Source organism: Rhinopithecus roxellana, chromosome 18, assembly GCF_007565055.1.
Source record: "Rhinopithecus roxellana isolate Shanxi Qingling chromosome 18, ASM756505v1, whole genome shotgun sequence".
In the NCBI taxonomy this organism is placed as follows: Eukaryota; Metazoa; Chordata; class Mammalia; order Primates; family Cercopithecidae; genus Rhinopithecus; species Rhinopithecus roxellana.
The window spans coordinates 68059094-68083051 of record NC_044566.1 but is presented as its reverse complement, the minus strand read 5'-3'; the positions used below and the strand labels follow the sequence as shown (position 1 = coordinate 68083051).

At 42.4% G+C, this 23958-nt stretch overlaps 1 protein-coding gene and 1 long non-coding RNA gene across 3 annotated transcripts in view; one reads left to right on the top strand and one right to left on the bottom strand.

Annotated features, from left to right (window-relative positions):
* The first annotated feature begins 7158 nt into the window (after positions 1 to 7158).
* Positions 7159 to 8643, top strand: LOC115894536. Its single transcript, XR_004054645.1, has 2 exons — positions 7159 to 7318; positions 7739 to 8643. It is a non-coding gene; the product is annotated as an uncharacterized LOC115894536 (long non-coding RNA).
* Positions 8527 to 23958, bottom strand: part of PARP4 (poly(ADP-ribose) polymerase family member 4) — a 95646-nt gene continuing 80214 nt past the window's right edge. For both annotated transcript variants that reach the window (XM_030921947.1, XM_030921948.1), the window contains 4 exons: positions 21618 to 22691; positions 18674 to 18773; positions 14005 to 14137; positions 8527 to 8915 (listed from right to left, as the gene is read on the bottom strand). In XM_030921947.1, coding sequence (XP_030777807.1) covers positions 8720 to 8915; positions 14005 to 14137; positions 18674 to 18773; positions 21618 to 22691 — 1503 coding nt within the window. In that variant the 3' untranslated portion in view covers positions 8527 to 8719. The remainder of the gene's footprint in view (positions 8916 to 14004; positions 14138 to 18673; positions 18774 to 21617; positions 22692 to 23958) is intronic.

Sequence of the window (23958 nt, the reverse complement as noted above, 5' to 3'; positions counted from 1 at the left end):
CTCCCAGGTCTTCCTACTGAACCTTTAACTGCCTTTACATTCAAACGGGGAGCTCAGAGGACGCCTCCAGCTCTTTGCATTCCCCACTTTCATTCATCTTTCGGTAAGTCCTGACACCCCAAGAGTCTTGATGGGGGCCTGGAGGGAGCCCTCCATGGACCCAACAACTGTGAACTTTCCCTGGCTGGCTTCCTGATGCATCTGCGTCCTCAATACTCAGCCACAGCTGAGAATATGAGAAAGAGCTGGCATCTTGCAATTAACAGAGAATGTCTCCCTTTTGTTGCTTATCTGAGCTGCTTAAGAGTGCTTTACAAATTAAAGTTAATACGTGGTATACTGCAGAAACACATGCAGGACCTAAAACACTACAGACTGGCTGAGGGTCTTCGCCTCAAGCAACAAGGAAGAATGTGAGGAGGAAAAACACCTAGTATTTTACAAACCTTTAGCTAGACACAGAGTGCTGATTGGTGCGTTTACAATCCTTTAGCTAGACAGAAAAGTTCTTCAAGTCCCCACCGGTTCCAGAAGCCCAGCCGGCTTCACCTCTCACCGGCACTCCCTGCGGGAGCCTGCGGCACCCAGCCCAGGCACTCCGGCAGCCCGGGTTCCAGACAACCAAGGGGAAAAGAGGGGAAGCGAGAAAGAGGTGGAGACCCGCCATTGCGGCCAACGACCCCACAAAGAGGGAACGGCAGTCCACGCATGGGACCCTATTATATTTAAAAATAGTAAGTCTAGAAAATAATTTCTTCTTACACGTGAATAACTTAAAAAAGCAATTGAAATTTTTTTTCTATTTCTCAGATGCATTCGATGCTATTCTGAGGTCATTCATGCTCTCCATATTATATTGGTTTTAGGATGGTATGGTTCTTGCAGAAAGCACTTACTCCTCTATTTAAATCCAGATATGTGTGGCCTTTTACATTTCACACTGCCTATAATGATGCCAACAGCAGGAAATCTCAAAAGGGTAGAGACTGAAGCTCAGAGATAATGACTAACTTGCCTAATGCCCCACAGCTGGTTAAGCAGGAGAACTGGGATGCTCATCTATCTGATTTCCATGTCTGCTCTGGAACTGAACAATGTAACACTTTGGAGTGAGGCAGACTGAAGTTCCAGTCTGGGCTCCACCAGTTAGTAGCTATATAATTGAAGGCAAATGATTTAACCTTGCTGGGCCACCATTTCCTTCTCTGTAAATGGGGATCCATTGAGTTATTCTTTTATTCAACAAGTATCTATTCACTATCTCCACATGGTATCTCGAAAGATTTAGTGCAACAAAGGAGCTCAAAGGTTTAACAGAGGGCCAAGCTCGCAGTATGTCCTCAGTAAGTATCAGTTCCATTTTGCCCATGTTTATGGTTTACAATGGAGAGATGGAAGAAGGAATGGGTATCTGTTAGCATGTATAATTTAGCATGGAGTGTTAACTAATAAATTAGTTCATTCATCTGACACAATTTTTGTTGTGCACATACTATGTACTGGGCATTCTTCTATATGCTTGAAATAAATCAGTGAAGAAAACAAAAAATGCTGTCATGGAGCTTACGTTCTAGCAATGAAGACAGATAATAAGCAAGGGCATAATAAAAAGCTAATCATGTAGTACCCAAGAGCATAATAAAGAGCTACAAAGGAAAGAAAACATAAACTGGAGATAGAGGGTGGGAGTTGTATAGAGCAGTGAGGGTGGGCTACACTGAGAAGGTGATATTTGGGCAAAGATGTCAAGAGAGTGAGGTGAGTCAAACCAAGATATGAGAGATTAGCAATCGAGGCAGAGGGTAGATCCAATGCAAAGGCTCTAGCATTCCTGGTACATTATGAGAAAAGCACAGAGGCTCGAGTGGAATGAAGAGCAAGAAGAGTGGGAAATGACACCAGGGAGGTAATGGAGCCCGGATCAAGGAAGTCCTTGCTGGCCACTGTAAGGACTTTGGCTTTACTTTCAGTGTGATGGATAGCCATTGGATAGCAGAGTTTTGAGCCAAAAACTGATGTGCTTACTCTGATGTAATATAAATGGGTTACTTTGGCTGCTGCATGGAGCTGCGGTGAAAGCAAGAACACTTGTTAGGAGGCTGTCGTGGTAGTGAAGACAGAGATGATGGTGGTTCAGACTGCAGCGAAGTGGGTAAGAAGCAGTCCGGGTCTGAATACAATGTAATGGCAGAGCCAATGCAGTGGCCTAATGTGTGATTCATGGATTTTGGCCTGAGCAACTGGAAATATGGGGTTGTCATCAACTGAGAGAGACAAAGCTGTGGATGGCACAGGCTTGGTGGAAGAGAAAACTTGGAGTTTGGTTTTGGACGTGTGAAGTCTAAAATGGCTGTTAGATAACCAAACAGGGATACTGAATGTGTAGTTAGATGCTTGAATTTGGAATTTGAGAAGGAAGTGTGGGTGGGTTGCATATATAAATTTGGGGATTATCAACATAGAGTTGATATTTAAAACCATGAGACTAGATGAGATTATCAGTGGCATATAGACAGAGAAAAAAAAATTTGAACGGATCCGTGGGACATTCAAATATTAAGAGATTGGGGAGAAAAGGAGGAAGTCAACCAAAATAAAAAAAGAGTGACCTGTGAGGTAGGAGGAAACTCCGAGTGTGGTACCCTGGAAATCAGGTCAAGAAATGTCCCAAGGGGGAGAAAGCCACCTACAATGTCACCTGCTGCTGGTAGATCAATTGGGATGAGGAGCAAGAAGGGACCAGCAGATTTTAGCAACATGAAGGTCATGGGTGACCGACATCAGTTGAATGGTGAGAGTGAAAGCCTGAACATAGTGGATTTAAGAAAGAGTGGGAGAAGAGGAGCTGGAGGCAATGGACACAGATGCTTTTATCAAGAACTGCTACTGCAAGGGAGTGTAATAATGACATGAAGTGAAATCTAATGGGTAACATGTGGTCAAGAGAAAGTTCCACTTTTTAGGACAGCCTGTTGTGTGTGCTGGTGTGAATGATCCTGCAGAGAGTGGAAAATGGATGATGTAGGAAATAGGAGAGAATTGCTGGAGTGGTGTTCTTGAGTAAGCAAGAGTGGTTGGATTCGATGGTGCAAATAAGATGGGCTTTAGACAGGTGTGCATAGCAAAGCTGTGGGAAGGCAGAGCATGTGGGTGGTTATTCCTGGAAGGAGAGGTATAGTGAGAGCACAGGAGAGGTCATTTCTTGTTCCAGTTTCTCAGGGAAGTAAAAATTGAGGTCACAGTTGGGAATGAGAATGGGAGAGATGTAACCTAAATCCCTAAGATTCATGCTCTGCCTGATGTGTTCTTGTCCTGGTTCATTTTTCACCTTCTGTTACCATGCAGCTGTTTCTTCCTAAATGTGTCTAGGGAATTCAGAAAAGTGAAGTAGTGGGCATAGGGCAGGCTGCAGGAGCAGTGTGTGTATGTGTTTGTGTTTGTGTTTGTGTGCAACAGAGACATAGTGATCCATCCAAAGAGGCCTAAATCTCAGCAATACAAAAAAAATCAATCAGATAACTTAGAATTTTAAAATTCTGCAACTTTCAGTGAACACCTTGGTCCCCAAAAAGACAGGGAGTAAGGAGGTCTTATTTCCAACAAATACCAGGTGTTCTTTTATTGTTATTACCTTTTTGTTTGACTTTTCTCTTTCCCAGTAAGGCATTCAGCATGCACATTGCCTAACTCAGCTCACACAGGGCCTCTGAGCCTTCTATTGAAGCACTTTTTAGAGGTATTGCTTATTAAAGGAGGGGGAATGGGGAAAATGAAATAGCCTTAGAAAGTTTTCATGCCTAACTGGGTTATATTAATTCTATACCAAAAAAGTGTATGTAAATTTTCTTTTGGTAAAAATTATTTGGAGTCAAACACCACTTTTACCTGTAAAATGGTATATTGGGAATCTGCTAGAGGATGTTGAAACATCAGGATTTCACATTTAAGAATTTTTTTTTTTTTTTTAGTACTTGAAGTTCTAGGGTACATGTGCACAACGTGCAGGTTTGTTACACATGTATACATGTACCATGTTGGTGTGCTGCACCCATTAACTCGTCATTTACATTAGGTATATCTCCTAATGCATCCCTCCCCTCTACTCCCTTCCCACAATAGGACCGGGTGGGTGATGTTCCCCTTCCTGTGTCCAAGTGATCTCATTGTTCAATTCCCACCTATGAGTGAGAACATGCGGGGTTTGGTTTTCTGTTCTTGTGATAGTTTTCTGAGAATGATGGTTTCCAGCTGCATCCATGTCCTTACAAAGGACACAAACTCATCCTTTTTTATGGCTGCATAGTATTCCATGGTGTATATGTGCCACATTTTCTTAATCCAGTCTGTCACTGATGGACATTTGGGTTGATTCCAAGTCTTTGCTATTGTGAATAGTGCCGCGATAAACATACGTGTGCCTGTGTCTTTATAGCAGCATGACTTCTAATCCTTTGGGTATATCCCCAGTAATGGGATGGCTGGGTCAAATGGTATTTCTAGTTCTAGATTCTTGAGGAATCGCCACACAGTTTTCCACAATGGTTGCACTAGTTTACAGCCCCACCAACAGTGTAAAAGTGTTCCTATTTCTCCACATCCTCTCCAGCACCTGCTGTTTCCTGATTTTTTAATGATTGCCATTCTAACTGGTGTGAGATGGTATCTCATTGTGGTTTTGATTTGCATTTCTCTGATGGCGAGTGATGATGAGCATTTTTTCATGTGTCTGTTGGCTGTATGAATGTCTTCTTTTGAGAAGTGTCTGTTCATATCCTTTGCCCACTTTTTGATGCGGTTGTTTTTTTTTTCTTGTAAATTTGATTGAGTTCTTTGTAGGTTCTGGATATTAGCCCTTTGTCAGATGAGTAGATTGCAAAAATTTTCTCCCATTCTGTAGGTTGCCTGTTCACTCTGATGGTAGTTTCTTTTGCTGTGCAGAAGCTCTTTAGTTTAATTAGATCCCATTTGTCAATTTTGGCTTTTGTTGCCATTGCTTTTTGTGTTTTAGACATGAAGTCCTTGCCCATGCCTATGTCCTGAATGGTATTACCTAGGTTTTCTTGTAGGGTTTTTATGGTTTTAGGTCTAACATTTAAGTCTCTAATCCGTCTTGAATTAATTTTCGTATAAGGAGTAAGGAAAGGATCCAGTTTCAGCTTTCTACTTATGGCTAGCCAATTTTCCCAGCACCACTTATTAAATAGGGAAGTACATATGCAGGTTTATTGGTAACATTGTGTGATGCTGAGGTTTGGGGTATGATTGATCGCATCATCCAGGTACTGAGCATAGGACCCAATAGTTTTTCAACCTGTGCCCTTTTCTGCTGAGCCCCTCTAGAACTCCCCAGTGTCCATTATTGCCACCTTGATGCCCATGAGCACCCATTGTTTAGCTTTCACTTATGAGTGAGAACATATGGTATTTGGTTTTTTGTTCCTGCATTAATTTGCTCAGGATAATGACTTCCAGCTGCATCCATGATGCTGCAAAGGACATGATTTCTTTTCTTTTTTTTTTCTTTTTTTTGAGACGGAATTTCACTCTTGTTGCCCAGGCTGGAGTGCAATGGCGCGATCTTGGCTCACTGCAACCTCCGCCTCCCATGTTCAAGCGATTCTCCTGCCTCAGCCTCCCAAGTAGCTGGGATTACAAGTGCCCGCTATCATGCCCAGGTAATTTTTGTATTTTTAGTAGAGATGGGGTTTCACCATGTTGGCCAGGCTGCTCTCGAACTCCTGACCTCAGGTGATCCACCTGCCTCAGCCTCCCAAAGTGCTGGGATTACAGTCATGAACGACTGCGCCCAGCCATTGTTTTTATTTTTTTATGAATGTGTAGTATTCCATGGTGTATATGTACCACATTTCTTTATCCAGTCCACCATTGATGGGCACCTAAGTTGATTCTATGTCTTTCCTATTGTCAGTGGTGCTGAGAAGAGCATACAGTGCATGTGTCCTTTAGGTAGAACTTATTTTCCTTTGGATGTATACCCAGTAATGGGATTGCAATGTCAAACCGTAGTTCTATGTTCTCATATGTTTGTTGGCCACTGGTATGTCTTCTTTTGAGAAGTGTATGTTTATATCTTTTACCCATTTTTAATGGGGTTATTTGTTTTTTTGTTTTGAAAATACAATCAATTTATGATCCTGGGAGAGCAAGAAGCAAGGAGCCAGCAAGTCTGGACACATTCCACAGGCCACTGAGGGGTTTTATGCCCTGAGTCCTGGATTCCATCCAAGCCACGAGGGGTTTTATGCCCTGGGCTTAGGCTGTAGTGCAGCCTTCCACCCTTAAGCACAGAGCCTGGTGTTCCATAGGCCACAAGAGGTTTTAAACTCTGGACTCAGAACATGTTCCAAGGCTCTTTTCATATGATATCAGACTAGAAGTCTTGCCTCAGCTTTTCTCCCAACAATTGGACTGATGGGATGCTCCACTGTGCACAAGCATCATGGGTTCTTTTTTTTTTTTTTTTTTTTTTTTTTTTTTTGAGACGGAGTCTCACTCTGTCACCCAGGCTGGAGTGCAGTGGCCGGATTTCAGCTCACTGCAAGCTCCGCCTCCCGGGTTTACGCCATTCTCCTGCCTCAGCCTCCCGAGTAGCTGGGACTATAGGCGCCTGCCACCTCACCCGGCTAGTTTTTTGTATTTTTTAGTAGAGACGGGGTTTCACCGTGTTAGCCAGGATGGTCTCGATCTCCTGACCTCGTGATCCGCCCGTCTCGGCCTCCCAAAGTGCTGGGATTACAGGCTTGAGCCACCGCGCCCGGCCAAGGCCCTGCACAAGCACCAAATATGTTCCTGTCACCGCAGTCCACTAGCCCTTCAACCCTTCAACTATAAACATGCACAGGAGTCGCCTGGGGGCCTTGCTAATTAAAAATGCAGCTTCTGATTCAATAGCCTCGACTGGGACCAGAGATTCTGCCTGTCTTGATGAGCTCCCGAGTGAGGCAGACAATGCCAGTTCACAGACTTACACTTTGAGATACGGCCACCTGGGCCATTGTATTCAAATGTGCTTGATAATCTGGAGCACTTATTAAATATCCAAGTTGCCAGGATTTTCTTTTGGAAATCTTGATTCAGTATGTTTTGGTTGGAGCATTGGACGTTTGGGAAAACTAGAATTTCTTTCTCTCCCTTTAGACAAAAGTCAACTACTGCTGAGGCATGGGCTTAATAAATGTTGACTAAAATATCCAACTCAGCAACCAATCCTGTATAATTTTCAAACTGTCAGTAACTTGCTGGGGACGACCTACGGACCTTGGCCATGTGACGGATGAAGAAATGCACTCAGACACAGGTATCCCATGAAAGAGCAGGCTAGGGGACTGGGCAGCTCCCAGACACCGAGGAGGGTGCTGTAAAGAGTCAGCAGCCGCGGCCCTGACAGGCTGGGGCTCCAAACATTTATTCAGTACAGATTTAATGACAAAGGTCTCAAGTAGACACCACTAGAGGGTAATTAACATTGCTGACCTTCTGAGTAGAGAGCAGTCATGTGCCCACAAATGATCAAAGGTCGGTCTTAGGAGCACATGAGTAAACAAGCTATTTAAACTCCTCTACTTTCCTATGTATCCACGCCCTAAGCTTTTAAGAGAATTCAGCTGCCTTCAGCCAAATCTTTTACTGAAGCTATGCAAACCTCCTGGCCCTCCAAGAAGGTTTGTGTCTTTTTCCTACAACTTAATTTTTATAATTTCTCCCACCACCCTGACAGACCCCCTATGAAAGACCATGTTTCTTCTCAGCCTGCTCAGTCCAGCTGAGCCAGCTTTCCACTGGCTCCTGAATGTGAGGACACAGGCTCCCAGGACCATCCAGAAGCAAGTATCTCTCATTACCTTAAAGCTCTGAAATACTAGCTGGGTACAGAGGCTCATGCCTGTAATCCCAACACATTCAGAGGCTGAAGTGGGAGGATCGCTTGAAGCCAGTAGTTCAAGACCAGCCTAGGCAGCATAGCAAGACCCCATCTCTACAAAAAGTACACCCCAAAATTAGCTGGGTGGGATTACATGCCTGTAGTCTCAATTAATTGGGAGGCTGAGGCGGGACTATCCCTTGAACCCATAAGTTTGAGGCTACAGTGAGCTATGATCACACCACTGCACTCCAGCCTGGGAGACAGATTGAGACCATCTCTAAAACAACAACAGGCTGGCACAGTAGCTCATGCCTGTAATCCCAGCATTTTGGAATGCCAAAGTGGGTGGATCACCTGAGGTCAGAAGTTCGAGACCAGCCTGGGCAACCTGGTGAAATCCTGTCTCTACTAAAAATACAAAAAATTAGCAGGGCGTGGTGGCAGGCGCCTATAATCCCAGCTACTCAGGAGGCTGAGGCAGGAGAATTGCTTGCACCCAGGAGGAGGAGACTGCAGTGAGCTGAGATCACGCCATTGCACTCCAGTCTGGGCAACAAGAGCAAAATTTTGTCTCAAAAAAATAAAAAATATATATATATAAAAAAAAAACAACAAAAAACAAGGAGACACAGAAAACTGAAATATTTTAAGTTTCATTTTATTATTGCTTGTTAGTTGATTAAAGTAATTCTGCTTCCACTTACTTTATTTTTAAAGACAGTAATTGCTACACTGAATAAAACCTTAATGAAGTTTCATTATAAGTATCTATTATCATTTGATTATTTTCTACATAGAAGCATGCAAAAAGTTTAAAATTCAGTTTCATTTGATTTAGCCTTGACTGTAATGAAGGACTCTATGAGGAGGGGACACGGTGTTTATGGGCTGGAGTCCCAGCAACTGCTTGGTGGCGGAGTCCCAGTCTTTCCCCAGTTCAAGCCGTGGACAGATAGATGGGTACTGTCCTTCAGTTCTTCTTACCCATTCACTTGCTTTCTTTATAGCCTCAAAAGCCCAGGGAATATTCCTAGATTAAAAAAAAATGTTTCAGATTTCAGAATATGACAACATGTGAAATGTAATATGGTACCAAACCCGTCACATTGTATCAGACAAAATGATTCTGCCAAAAATTAAGATATTTAATAAAAGCAGTTTTCCTTGACATCTTACGGGACTTCTTCTACCCGTCTGACCTTGAGCTTATGCACTGCATTGTCAAGTGTCCCGTGCCCACCACTTCCTGGCTTCCACGTGCCTCCAGGCATCCCTGCTGCCTACAGAACAGCTCGAGTTCCAGCTTCTCTACAGTTGTTTATGGTTGTCCCCTTTCCATGCTTCTCAATCTAAATCCTATCCATTCTTCACACACACTCAAGTATATTTTACAAATGAGGCTGCTGTTTCTGTCGGCTTCCCACTGTACCAACTTGATTTGGTACCTTCAGAATATCTGAGAGTCCGCCGTGAAACTGGAACATATTCAGTTGTGTCACGTAAACCAGGAACGACTTGGTAGAATAAGCATATCGAGTCAAGTCTGTGTCCACTAAATGGTGTCAAATATTTGAGACTGTTGAATATTCAAGTCTATTCAACACTCAGAAAAATTCTGAGATTGTTAATTAATATTAATTAGCTACTTCCTCACTTGTTCTATCATCTGCTAGAACTTGTTAGTGAACAAGTGGCAACATACACCAAAGTTCTTCAGAAAATTCTATGGGGGAAACTTAATATTTTGAAAATTCTCTCCCTGTTTCTGATTTTTCCCTGTCAACTGGGAAAGGGCCGTCAGTATAGTGTGGTAGTTAAGAGCTGGGTTTGAGTCCTGACTCTGCAATCACATGATATTGGTCATGTGATATTGTGCGGCTTTCATTCAACACTGGGAATCTCAGTTTCCTCTATTACGAGAATAACATGAGGTCCTGTGGGTTTGTGGTGGAAATTAACAAAGCTTATAAACTTAACATGCTTGCTAGTCCCTGGTACACAGTAGGCACTCAATAAATGTTCACTGAATGTCATGATAGAATGAACATACTAAATAAGAAGCATGCCAAAGTGGGTAAAAGACCAATATTTCCTGGTAAATATTCATCTACTTATAGTTACTAACTGCTGAAAACAACAAAACTGGCTTTGAAGATTTTCACTAATTCAGCTGGCCTCCTCCAGTCCAGTGGCCTCTACACTTTTTGGTTCACCATTCCACTAATAAGACAATCTTGTGACTACACCCCCATGTCATGTGCTCCTGCATCAATGTTACGTACATCTTGAAATAGAAAATATAGAAAAAGCTTCAAATATGCCATAAACAGGGAGTACAAAATACCTATTTATTTATTTATTTATTTTAGATGGAGTCTCACTGTGTCACCCGGCTAGAGTGCAGTGGCACGATCTCAGTTCACTGTAACCTCTGACTCCCTGGTTCCAGTGATTCTCCTGCCTCAGCCTCCTGAGTAGCTGGGATTACAGGCGCGCGCCACCAGGCCCAGCTAATTTTTGTATTTTTAGTGGAGACAACCTTTCACTATGTTGGCCAAGATGGTCTCAATCTCTTGACCTCGTGATCTGCCCACCTCAGCCTCCCAAAGTGCTGGGATTGCAGGTGTGAGTCACCATGCCCAGTCTAAAATCATTTTGTCTTACGTACTAAAGTGCCAACAAACCATTTTGCTGGCACAATAGCAGTAATGTGGTAAGAGCAATATGCTGGAATATACTTGATCAATTTTGAAAATCTTGCTTTAATACTTTTGTGATATTACAGTTCAAAAGCAGGTTCAAAGTTTATACTTGTTCTAACAGCTATGATATTAATAATTGGCAATGATCTAAATAGAATAAGTGCCTCTTTAGACGTGCCTATTAAGTCAAATACTAATTTGTTAGTCCCATCTCCTAGCTGTTCAAAGTGTTTTTTCTTTGATATTTATTCAATTAATCCTCTTGGCAAGTGGCACTGGTTTATTTTAAAATAAAATACAAAAATTAGGCTGGTGCAGTGGCTCAACTCCTGTAATCCCAGAACTTTGAGAGGCCAATGCAGGCAGATCACTTGAGGCCAGGAGTTCGAGACCAGCCTGGCCAACATGGCCCGAAACCTCATCTCTACTACAAGTATAAAAATTAGCTTGGCATGGTGGTGCACACCCGTAATCCCAGCTACTCAGGAGGCTGAGGCATGAGAATTGCTTGAACCTGGGAGGTGGAGGTTGCAGTGAGCCAAGATCATGCCACTGCATGCCAGCCTGGGCGACAGAACAAGACCTGGCCTCAAAAAATAAAAACAGAAAAAAGAAAACCCCCAAAATAGAAAAAAAAAAACACACACATTCTCATCTTTCTTGGCAAACTAATGAGAAGGTATTGCTTTTTTAAAAATGGAAGTATACATTACATACAGTAAATTATGATTTTTCTTTTTTTTAGACAGGGTCTCACTTTGTTGCATAGGCTGGAGTACAGTGGCAGGATCACAACTCGATGCAGCCTCGACCTCCTGGGCTCAAGCAATCCCCCCACCTCAGCTTCCTGAGTAGTCACACACTACCACACTCGGCTAATTTTTAATTTTTTTGTGGAGACACGGTCTTTCTATGTGGTCAAGGCTGGTTTTGAACTCCTGGAAGCAAGCAATCCTCCTGCCTTGGCCTCCTAAAGTGCTGGGATTACAGGTGTGAGCCACTGTGCCCAGCAATGCCTGGGTAATTTTAAAAAGTTTTTTGTAGAGATGGGGGTCTCATTGGTTACCTAAGCTGGTCTTAAACTCCTGGGCTTGATCTTGCTGGGCTCAAGTGATCCTCCCATCTCAGCCTCCCAAAGTGCTTGGATTACAGGCATGAGCCAATTTGCCTAGCTCAGAACTTCCTGAACACCTGTTTTGTGTTTGAGAACTTTTTCTTAATCATGACACTTAAAAATTGTTTTAATTTTTAATTAAACAATTAACAATAAATTTTTAATTTAATTAAATTTTAATTTAATTTCCCCTGTCTCATTTTTTTTAAATGCAGTGGGTTTTGTTCACATCAGGATCTAAACAAGGTCTACCCTTGCTTTTGGTTGATATGTCTCTAAAGGTTTATTTACAGGTTCTGATCCTCAACCCTTTTTTCTTTATTGCCATTTATTTTTCTCTTGCCATTTATTTCCCCACATTTCAGACTTTGCTGACTGCATTTGCATGGTGTCATGTAACATGTTCCTCTATTCTCTGATCTAATTCCAGTTTAGAAATCAAGGAGTTTCGTTTAACTTGATTTTATACATATTAGTTTCTAACAATATTAATATCTACCTTCCAAAATAGCAAATCAAAAGTATTAACACCATGGCTACTCCCAGTGAGATTTCTTCGTAATATTTTTTAATCCTTAGGTACTATCCCACTAGGGAGATATAGTCAAATTATGTACTAAGTCACCTTAAATTAATACCCAGGCTGGGCATGGTGGCTCACATCTGTAATCCTAGCACTTCAGGAGGGTGAGGTGGGAGGATTGCTTGAGCTCAGGAGTTCGAGATCAGCCTGGGTAACATGGTGAAGCCCCGTCTTTACAAAAATTACAAAAACTAGCAGGGTGTGGTGGTGCACACCTGTAGTCCCAGTTACTCAGGAGGCTGAGATAGGAGGATGGCTTGAGCCCAGGGGGCGGAGGTTGCAGTGAGCTGAGATTGCACCACTGCACTCCAGCCTGGGCGACAGAGCCAGATGATCTCAATAAATAAATAAATAAATATCAATCTTATCCATTATTATGTAAAATATTTACATAGTTCCAAAGTCAAAACTGCAAAACAAAGCACACTAGGAGAAACCTAGCTTCCATCCTTGTCCCCTCTACCAAACCCCCCTTGCAATAATATTTTTATTAGTTTGATTAGTTTTCCCCTTATCTTGCCTTTAAAAGAACATAAGCCAATTACATGTGTATGTATATGTGTGTATGTGTATGTATGTGCATATGTGTATGTATATACTTATATATGTCAGAAGGATCCTGCTCTGGTCTTGCACCTGTCGCCATGGGGTGGGGGTCTGCAGGGACAAGAGAATGTGCCCACCCCAGAGCCCATATCCTCCTGTTTAGACCCTGCAACTCCAGCATCCCTGACCACATGGCCCTGAGTCCACTTCCAGGGTCTTCCCTGGGTCTGTCACCCTGAGTTTGAACAGTACTGCTATCTCACTGGTGCTGCAAGGTGGCTGGGATGAGGGGGCACTGGCATGGGGTCTGGATGGCATTTTGATGGGTAGGGTGGGGTATTCATGTGTGCATGCAAGGCCTCTTAGGGTCCTAAGGGTCAGCCAAGGGCCGAATTTGAACCTGGCCTTCCAGGTGGTTATGAAGTTGTATTTGCCAAGGTAGGAGATTAGAACACATTTAATCTAATAGTTTGCTAGTTTGATTTATAACTTTTAAATACTTAGACATATAGTATGTGGGTTTCCATTTGTATTCTTGTCTCAGGCCCTGCCACTGTTGGGAACAGGGCTGGGCCCAACAGTCATATTGTGGGTCTTATGGAGGCACCCAGGATCAGCGCACTGCAGCGAAGGGTACCACATCCAGAGCCAGAAGCACCGGGCTCCAGCACCCAGCCCAGGATCAGCGCACTGCAGCAAAGAGTACCATATCCAGAGCCAGAAGCGCCGAGCTCCAGCGCCCGGGATCAGCGCACTGCAGGGAAGGGTACCACATCCAGAGCCAGAAGCACCGGGCTCCAGCGCCCAGCCCAGGATCAGCGCACTGCAGCGAAGAGTACCACATCCAGAGCCAGAAGCGCAGGGCTCCAGCGCCCGGGATCAGCGCACTGCAGCCAAGGGTACCACATCCAGAGCCACAAGCGCCGGGCTCCAGCGGGAGCTGCACTGAAACTCTCTGAGCCTGTTTCCTGTGCAGCCCAAGCTACAAATACCACATCAGCCCTGCCCACCACAGGAGACTGTGGGCAAGCTGTCACCTGCAAACAAACTCTCTTCCTACATACTTAGAAAGCAGTCTACACATGTAAGATAATTCCCTATAGCTGTTCGTAAGGTTTATTAAATAAATAGTTGAAAACATAAATAAGTTACATAATACTATAGTTAAAGCCACCTGGAAGTAGAAGCGTCATCCAGTTTCATCAGTGATTTGAACACTATTCCCTCTTTTTCCAGCCTGGTGCGAATAAACTGTAGTACCAGCATTGTGGCAATTAGATCCAGGAGACGTTCTCTTCCTTTTACACCTGAAAGGAAGAAAACTCCATTAAGTCTGTTGGAAATTCTGCATCTCAAACTGTGCCTGTTTATAAAATTCCCATTAAATAATTATAATATGGTTAAATCACAGTACATGAGCAGATCATGAAACTCTCTAATACTCTTCAAGGTCCTTAATTAGCTTGCTATTTAAATAAAAAATGAGGACGGTTGGAACCATGTGCCTATCATATTATCCTGATGGTTGTCAGGAAACTGAACTGTACCCAGAGTGCCCCTTGCTTGCCATCTTCAATACACAGAGAGCCATGAAGTTCAATGAAAGAAATCCAGTTTTCAGGCTCCTGTTACAAATAGCTTAGAAGAGTAAACCTAAATATTCAACAGATAAACAACAGATATGACCAGCTACACTGGTGTATCAAATTATTTCTAGTGGTTAGTACCTATAGGTATCCAAGATATTTTACTATATTACAAAATGTCAAAATTGAAAAATGAATGTTTACATGTGTTGAACTCAATTAACAACCCATTTTTATTTAAAAAATGCAAGCAGCTTTTTTTGTTTGTTTGTTTGTTTGTTTGTTTTTGGAGAGACAGTGGCTCACTCTGTCATGCTGGAGTGCAGTCGGTGTGATCAGAGCTCACTGTAGCCTCCAACTCCTGGACTCAAGTGATCCTCCTACTTTGGCCTCCCAAAGTGTAGAGATTATAGGCATGAGCCACAGCATACAGCCAAAAAATGGTTTTAGGGAAGAAAAAAAAAACCAAATCTCTGTCTTATAATTAAGAATATACAATTACTTTGAGTAAAGACAAAAGGACCTGGCAGAGTATGCACATATCTGCATATACACCATTAATTTTACATCGTTGAGGTAGCCAAAACTGCTCATAAGAGGGCTTTCATTAAGTAATATAATGTTCTTAGTAGACAAAAAAGGAATTGAATAAATTTTTAAAAACAAAATAACAAAACCAAGCCATTGTCCCACAAAAGAAAAATCAATGGCGACAAAGCAGTTTAATTTGCTGGATTCTTTTGTGGCTTATTTTTTGGGTATTATTTACAAAATGTTAGACTAATTTTTAAGCAATATTCATAATAAGCAACATACAACTCCAAGAATAATATAATAAAGAGTAAACTGATGAAATGCCTAATGTGGATCAGCGTCACTTAAAAAACAAATTCAGAAGGAGAAGGGATGATAAAAGAGAAACGAAGAAGAGCACAAAAGACAAAGTTGGGTACAGATATAAAAACAAGTGAGAAAAAAATCAGACAGCTTGAGACTATGTAGAGGAAGAAAGGCAGAAAAACACATGCTTACAGAAAAATAACACGGATAACACAGAGCAACACAGAGAAACACAGGAAAAGCCCATGGAAAGGTTACATCCATGAAATCCCATCCCCTTGCATCTGTGACTCAATTTTCTCCAGTTCTCCTCGTTTCTCAGTCCGCTCCTTCTCAGCGTCTTTGCTGTTTCTTGTCCAGTCTGAACACTAAACACTGTCGTGTGGCAGGCTGGTCCTAGCACCTGCTCTGCTCAGACTACCTTCTTTCTTTGGGTGACCTCATCCAGAGCTAGGCTTTAAATACTACTCACGTTGAGAATTCTCCCAGTCTTTTCCAATTCTGACCTCTTTCCTGAGCTCCAGCCTCACGTGACAATATATTTATCTTGAATTTTTATCTCACTCTGTCACGTGGGCTGGAGTGCAGTGGCACAATCGTGGCTCACTGCAGCCTCAACATCCCAGGGCTCAGGTGATCCTCCCACCTCTGCCTTCCCAGTACCTGGAACCACAGGTACACGCCACCATGCCTGGCTAATTTTTGTATTTTTGTAGAGATGGGGTTTCACCATGTTGGCCAGGCTGATCTCGAAATCCTGAGCTCAAGTGATCTTCTCGCTTTGGCCTCCCAAAGTGCAGGCATTACAGGTGTGAGCCACCGTGCCTGGCTTATCTTTGGTTTTCAACAGTTTGACTCTGGCCTATCTAAATGTGGTCATTTTTGTATTTATCGTGCTTGGAGTTCTGCTGAGTTTCTTGGATCTGGAAGGTGCTGTTTTTGGTCAATTTTACAAAAGTGTTCAAATATTTTTCTGTCTACCCTTTCACTTTCTGAAACCCTAGTTACACAAACGTGAAATCTTTTGATATCATTCCACAGTCTTGGCTCCTCTGTTCATTTTTCATTCTATTTTTTTCTTTCTATATTTCAGTTTAGATAAGTTTATTGAGTACATTGTCAATTGAATTAAATGATTTTTTTTCCTGTTCTGTCCATTCTGTTGTTAAGCTCATTCAATGACCTTTTCATTGCAGATACTATATTTTCCAGTTCCAGGATTTTCATCTGGTTCTTCCTTATAGTTTCCATCTATTTGCTGAGATTCTGCCATTTATTCACCCATTCCATCCTTTTCTGGTAAGTCAATCCTTCACTATATTTTTAAAAGCAGTTTTAAAGTCTGTCTGCTAATTCTAACATCTGGGTCATCTGTGGGTCAGCATTTATAGCCCATTTTCCCCTTGATCACAAGTCATGTTGTCCTGCTTCTTCGTATGTTATTAAATTTTCATTCCATACTGAACATTAAAAATGACACCTTGTAGACTCTCAGCTATCTTACTCTAAAGAGTGTTCAGTTTTGTTCTGGTGGATCCTGTGTAGGCTTTGTTTTAGGTTTTATTAGGATGGGTCTATTTTGGCTTATCCCTTTGTCCTGGGGTATAGTCCTTGATCATGAGATACGATCCTTATGACCCTTTTACGGTTTCAATGGAAAGATATTCTTAAGTCTGATTTGGTGCAATTTGAACTCTAAACTCTGGCCAGTACTAGGCAGCATCTGCAATCTCTGGTTAGCTCTGTAGCTTCCCAGCTGTTGCTTTTTTCTGGATTCCTTGAGGTTGCACTCTGTACATGTATAGGTTAGGAGAGAGCCAAGGATCTGAGGGGCATTTGGATGCAGATTTCAGAGCTCCCTGCTCTGTGGTTCCCTCCTTTATAGGATTTTAATCCTTAACTTCTAGCCACATTGGCAACCTCAAACTCCAACCCTGTGTCCTCATCCCAGAAAGACTTTCTGTTTTAGTTCAAACCTCCCACTGTGTCTCATGAGCTGAGAAATGCCTTTAGGTGACAAGCTAAATACACATAGAGCCCACCTAGTTGGCTTGCTTTCTTTCAAAGATTATGTTCACTCTTGTTTCTGCCTGTTTTTGATTATTCTCCTGGCCTTCAAAGAATGGTTTTGAACATTTTATTCAAAGTTAATAACTATTATTGGCAGGAGAGTTAGTCAGATACAGGCTCTTCTATTATTCCAGGAACAAGCACTCACTCCTCAAGTAAATTGTCATCACCCCTTTTCAGCCCAGTGCAGGTCAAACAGGTTATGCATTTGCCCACCCACTCAGTCTGGAATATGAAAACTCTGGCATTTTAGAGGTGATGGTGGGCCAGTGAGACACTGCTATTCTGTCTATCCATGCATATTGGCTACTTGTTTAATAATGTGTATTTTATTTAAAAAAAAAAATCTCCAGGCTGAGCACGGTGGCTCACTCCTGTAATCCCAACACTTTGGGAGGCCAAGGTGGGCAGATTGCTTGAGCTTACAAGTTCAAGGCCACACTGAACATGGCAAAACCCCATCTCTACCAAAAAAATACAAAAATTAGTCAGGCATGGTAGCAGGTGCCTGTAGTCCCAGCTACTCAGGAGGCTTAGGTGGGAAGATCCCTTGAGCCTGGGAGGTGGAGGCTGCAGTGAGCCAAGATAGTACCACTGCACTCCAACCTGGGCAATGGAGCCAGACCTTGTCTCAAAACAAACAAACAAACAGCTCCTGTCCTAGGGCTAGCATTTGACCTTTAAACCACTTGCTGGGTCAAGGATGCTCAGGACTTCCTCACTATCCCCTGTGTTGTCATGAGAGGAAACAGATCCAGAGGTTGAACAACTGCCTCTGGCAGAGGCTGGCTAGGTGCTCATCAGAGCTGTTTTCTCCTCCTGGACACACAGCTTAACTGTACATTTCTCAGGCCTTCGTACATGGATGGGGCTATGTGACTAGTGTTCTTCCTCTTGTCTAGCAGGGGGATGATGCCAGGGTCATATTTGTTCTCTCTTACCAGCATAGTTTTAAAGACATATATTCAAGATGGTGGAGTCACAATATGGAAGGAGTCAAGGTCTCTAAATGACCACATCAATGGAACTTTCTTCCTGACTGATATTTTACTGTGATAGGGACAAGAAAGTAATCTTTGATTATGTTAAGCTTCTGAGATTTTTTTTATAGCAGTTGGTGCTATTTATGCTAATAAATTTGCTCAGATAATACCCTAATTAGTGGCAAAAATATGACTAGAAACGCATCTCCCATTTCCTTTGATGGTTAAATATAATTCCATTCAAATATAACTTTCATACTTATTACGTTAGTACACTAGTTTACAAAATAGTTTATAACAATTAGGAGCATGCTTATGAATAAGTGAAAATAATGACTTAATAAATGGAAAGATAGTGACTTACCCAGAGATTGAATGCCTTTTTGTTTAAGAAAGCTGTGCAAAGCATTTGTATCAAGATTTAATATAAGTCCCAGTTCTGGTGTAAGTTTCCAGAAGCCATCCTACAAAATTAAGAAAACGAATGCAAGTTATGTTATTCACATTTTATCATATAAGAAGTTATGTAGTGGGGGAAGGAGAGAGGCAAGGGTTGAAAAACGTATGTTCACTACTTGGGCAACAAGATAATTAGAAGCCCAAACCTCAGCACCACACAGTATGCCCATGTAATAAACCTGTACATGTACCTCTGCATCTAAAATAAAATTTTAACGAATTAAATGAAAAAAGAAGTTATGTGATAAATATGTTTCCATTAATTTAATTTCAGTTAAAGCGTTTCTAATTATTTTTATTACTGTAAAATAAAGTTCTTCATACACTAGTGACACAGTATTGGTTGGCACCTCATAAATGCTATGAATACTACATATCTGCTGGCATTTATAAAAAGTGTGGGAAGAGGCTCATGTGTAGAGATTGTTTTAAGTGGTACTTTTTTTTTCTTCTAGCAATGCTTTATTTCATTTTTTATTGATACATAATACTTGTATGTATTTTGGGGTACACATGAAATTTTAATACATGCATAGAATGTGAAATAGTCAGGTCAGGGTATTTAGGATCTCCATTGCCTCGAACATTTATCATGTCTTTGTGTTGGCAACATTTCAAATATTTTCTTCTAGCTATTTTGATGTATTCAATGTATTGTTAGCTATAGTCACCCTACTGCGTTGTCAACTAGCAATGAGCAGTGAACTAGTATTTCTCAAACTTTTAAATAGCATGATTCCCTCTTTAAAAAAATCCCACTTTATTGAAATATGATTGACCTAAAAAAAGTCACCAATATTTAATGTATACAACTTAATGTGTTTGGAGATAAGTACACACCCGTGAAACCACCAAACCATCACTTATCAATGCCATAAACTCAGCCACCAATGCCATAAACTCAGCCACCAATGCCATAAACTCAGCCACCAATGCCATAAACTCAGCCACCACTTCCAGAACTTTTCTTCCACCCCTTTTGTTTTGTTTTGTTCCCTTTTGTGGAAAGAGTACTTAATATAAGATAGACCTCTTAGCAAATGTTTAAGTATACCATATCGGATTATCAGTCATAGGCCCTATATTGTACAGGCCTATGACCTCCAGCATGATTCCTTTTGTTTAACCTAAAAATGTACCCTGATGTAGTCTGAAATATGAAAATGACAGTTTTTTTCTAAGTATAAAATTGTTACATTAAACATGTAATTTAAAACTACCTTCCCTGCATCCCCCATCATCTGCCTGCCCCATCACATGCAGAGGAGGGTGTGTAAGCCTGAGCTTGGGGATATTAACCTCAAAGGAGACAGAATCAAGGCCCTAGGGAAACTAACACAGGGAGCAGAAAGCAGGATGTGGCCCTACGCAGGTGCACAGGTTGAAGAATCTATGGCAATACCTTGAAAAATGACAGCAGTGATAGTATGTACCAACCCATAGAGAACTGGTACCAAGTGCTGTTCTTTTATATGTTTAGCCACTTCCTGCGGAGCACTATTGTTGGGAAAAAGCTGAGTGTTGGGAGGGAAACTGAGGCAGGGCTTGCATAATGTCCTCTGGAACGTGTCTAGACTTGCTGGCTCCTTGCTTCTAGCCTTCCTAGGCTCCTATTTCCATTATCTCAAGTAGCAGAATATGTTCCATATAAATACTAAACCATCACAGCTGTAAATCATGTGCTTAATGCAACGTGTCCTTTCGACCTCCACATTCCCACTGCCTGTTTCTTTGTTGGATTACCAATAAATACTGTGGGCTCCCAGAGCTTGGGGCCTTCGCAGCCTCCATGATAGCAATGGCCCACTGGTGTCCCACCTTTCTCTCTCAAACTGTCTTTTTCTCAATCCTTTGACTCCACCGGACTTTGTCACCCCCATGACCTGGTGTTGGGTCTGATCACCCCAACAACTATTATCACACCCACACTGGAGATGAGAACATGGTGGCACAGAAAGGTGAAGCAATTTGTCTAAAGTCACATAGCTAACCAGCAGCAGAGCCAGGAGTGGCCATGGGATCCACACTCTTGACCACCGGCAGTATGCTCGCGGCAGGCTTGTGCGCGCACTGTCTCAAGTAGGGAAACTGGGCAGCTGTCATTATCCTGTTTGAACCTCAAACCCACTCTGTGAAGTAGACACTATCATTATCTCCACTATATGGATGAGGAAACTGAGGCTCAGACAGGTTACCTGACTTGCCCCAAATCACAAAGTGGGCTGGGACTCACACTTACTTTTATGCTACATCAAGGCGTTTCCATTTCACTAAACTACTTTACATCAAAACAAATAATCGCAGGTGCAAGATTAGGTCTTAGTACCAGTGCAGAAGCCAAATCTACAGGGTGTTTATTAGCGTAACAAACGGAACGATAAGCTCTAACACAATATACATGCTGAACAACAGCTGTATTCCCATGACCTTGTGTGAAAATATTTAGAGTATATGTACAAGTGCTTGTGCTCTACTTCACAGTGGGAAATTTAAATGGATTACAATCCATTAGTTCTAGAATCTGGGAAATTAAGATTTCACCCCATCATCTGTTCGGGGATGTTCATTTTCATGTGAGGAATAGTAACATTCACCAGCATGAGGTTCTGGTCTAATGTTGGTAGAGAAACACCAGCCAGCATCAAGCACACTGTTTCGTTCAGCTGTCTTTTGTTTTGTAGCAAGAATTCCTCAATGAAAGCAGCAGTATGATTTATACCCCAGTGCACAAGCCCCTTACTTCACTACAGACTGATGATAGATGGTTCCTTGACCAGCTGCTTTGAATAGCACTGTTCTAAACTATGAAGCCAGCTAATCACAGGTTTAAGGAGAAATAAGACACATACCTCTGTCTGTAGACTGAAGAGTTCTGTCCAAGGCACAGCATCCTGCCAGTGTTGTGTGCACACTATTTCATCCTCCTCTATTACTTCCGGAAAGCATGGGATACTGTCATCTGCTGTATCACATTTTATTTGTAAAAAGCAGCTGTCTAGAAGCACTTCTGATAGTTCATGACTTTCTGTTTCAGAACTTTGAAAACAAAAGTCAGGGCACTGACTTCCTTCGAGACTGCCTACTGATTCTTCTAGAAGACAGAGATCTACTGGGGTAGTCCAGGACTGACTGCAAAGAGTCTTAGGTAAGGCAGGGGCTATTGGCACCCCACGGCTGGCAGTCAAAGAGGCTGCGGAAGGTTGAAAATGAAAAGGAGAGGAAACAGAGGGATGATAAGACCCAAAACCTCTGATGGGATCAGGATCTGTAGGAAGAGAGAAATGAAGCTGGGGAGAATCTAGCGCAGGGAAGGTGCCAGCAGAAGGCCTGGGGGTATAGCCTCCAGGAAGTGGTGGCGGCTGTGGAGCAGGCTGTGTGGAGCTCAATGAGCCCTCTGAAAAAGCAAAGCCACAGAAGGGTACATAAGGTAGGTTCTGGGGAGGTCCTGTGGGACAAGGCGCCAACTGTGGGATCCAGTCAGCACAACTGCCAGGCACAGGGCCTTGGCTGAATTGAGATGCATCCAACTGTCTGGGAGGAGGAGCAAAACCAAAACCAGCGATCTGACCATGTGAGGCAAGAAGCATGGGAGCAGGACTGTGAGGGCGGGCAGCCGGAGGAAGAGAGGAGCCAAAGGCTGCAGCAGAAACACCGAAAAGGCTAGGAGTGGATGTTTCCAGGAGACTGACTTTCCGAAACAGCGGTTCAGTTGCTGTTGGTTTACATGACTCTGTCCAACTTAAATCCAACAGCTTTTCCACACTTCCACATTTCAAACTTGATGTAAAAGCTGGTAGTACACCTAAGCCATCCTCTTCAACATCTTCAAAAACTTCTGGCTGAGATAATTTCTTTTTTCTTTTAGCCCTAAGTTTTCGTTTGGATGAACGTACTTCTTGCCACTCAGAGGATGCTAAAAGAGACTGCCCAGAAGAGAGAATTATTAATGTAAGGGGAAAACACAGAATAAAAAGCACAGTCAAGCACACATTCTTCCTAGCACTTGACTTCCCACCCACCAGGCAGTTGCTCATCCAGAATCAGGATCATCGATGTGAGCTGGGATGTTGAAAATAACACTAGTGCTGAGTGCGGCGGCTCACGCCTGTAATCTCAGCACTTTGGGAGGCCAAGGAGGAAGGATCGCTTGAGGCTAGGAGTTTGAGGACAGTGTAGGCGACATAGCGAGGCTCCATCTTTACAAAAAATAAAAAATTAGCCAGGTGTGCCTCACACCTATAGTCCCAGCCATCTGGGAGGCTGAGGCAGGAGGAGTGCTTGAGCCTGGGAAGCTGAGCCAGCTATGAGGGCAGATTTGTACCACTGCTCTCCAGCCTGGGTGAGAGGGCAGCACTCTGTCTCAAAAAAGAAAGAGAGAGAGAGAGAGAGAGAGAAAATAATGCCATCAGAGACATTCAAGATCATTTTAGTACAAGGCCCTCTTTTTCTAGACATGGAAGCTGAGACCTGGAGAGAATATCAGCAATCAATATATTGAAAGACCTTCTCTCGCAGTTCTTAGAATTGTGGAATTTTAAACACCCCTCATTTTACACAGGAGCGAACTGCGGAGCACAGAAGTGGCTTGCCCAAGATCTTACAATGAGCAGTATCACAGTGTGTAAGTTAGGCCTCAAATAAGACAGTCATTTGAAGTAAATTATTCCAGTCTTTTACACTGCTTTACAGCAATATTAAGAAAATGGAAGAACCTTCTCAAAAGCTTTATTTAGTTTTGAGACAGAGTCTTGCTCTGTTGCCCGGAGCTGGAGTGCAATGACGCAATCACAATCACTATAGCCTCGAACTCCTGGGTTCAAGCGATCCTCTCGCCTCAGCCTCCCCCAGTAGCTGGGACTATGAGCATATGCCACCACGCCTGGCTAATTTTTAAATTATTCTTTTGTAGAGATGTGGTCTCATGTTGACCAGGCTGGTTTTGAACTCCCGGGCTCAAGTGATCCTCTCAGCCTGGCCCCTCAAAGTGCTAGGATTACAGGCGTGAGACACTGTGTCCAGCCAAAAGCTTTAAAGTAATTAAATGAACATATAATTATACCAGAATATGAACAATATGTATGCAAAACAAATTTTGAGGGATGCTGTATTACTATTATTGTTTCGATCTAAATGTAAAGAGTGTTCCTTTAAAAGTTGCATGTATAAAATCCAGTTTTATATGGATGACAA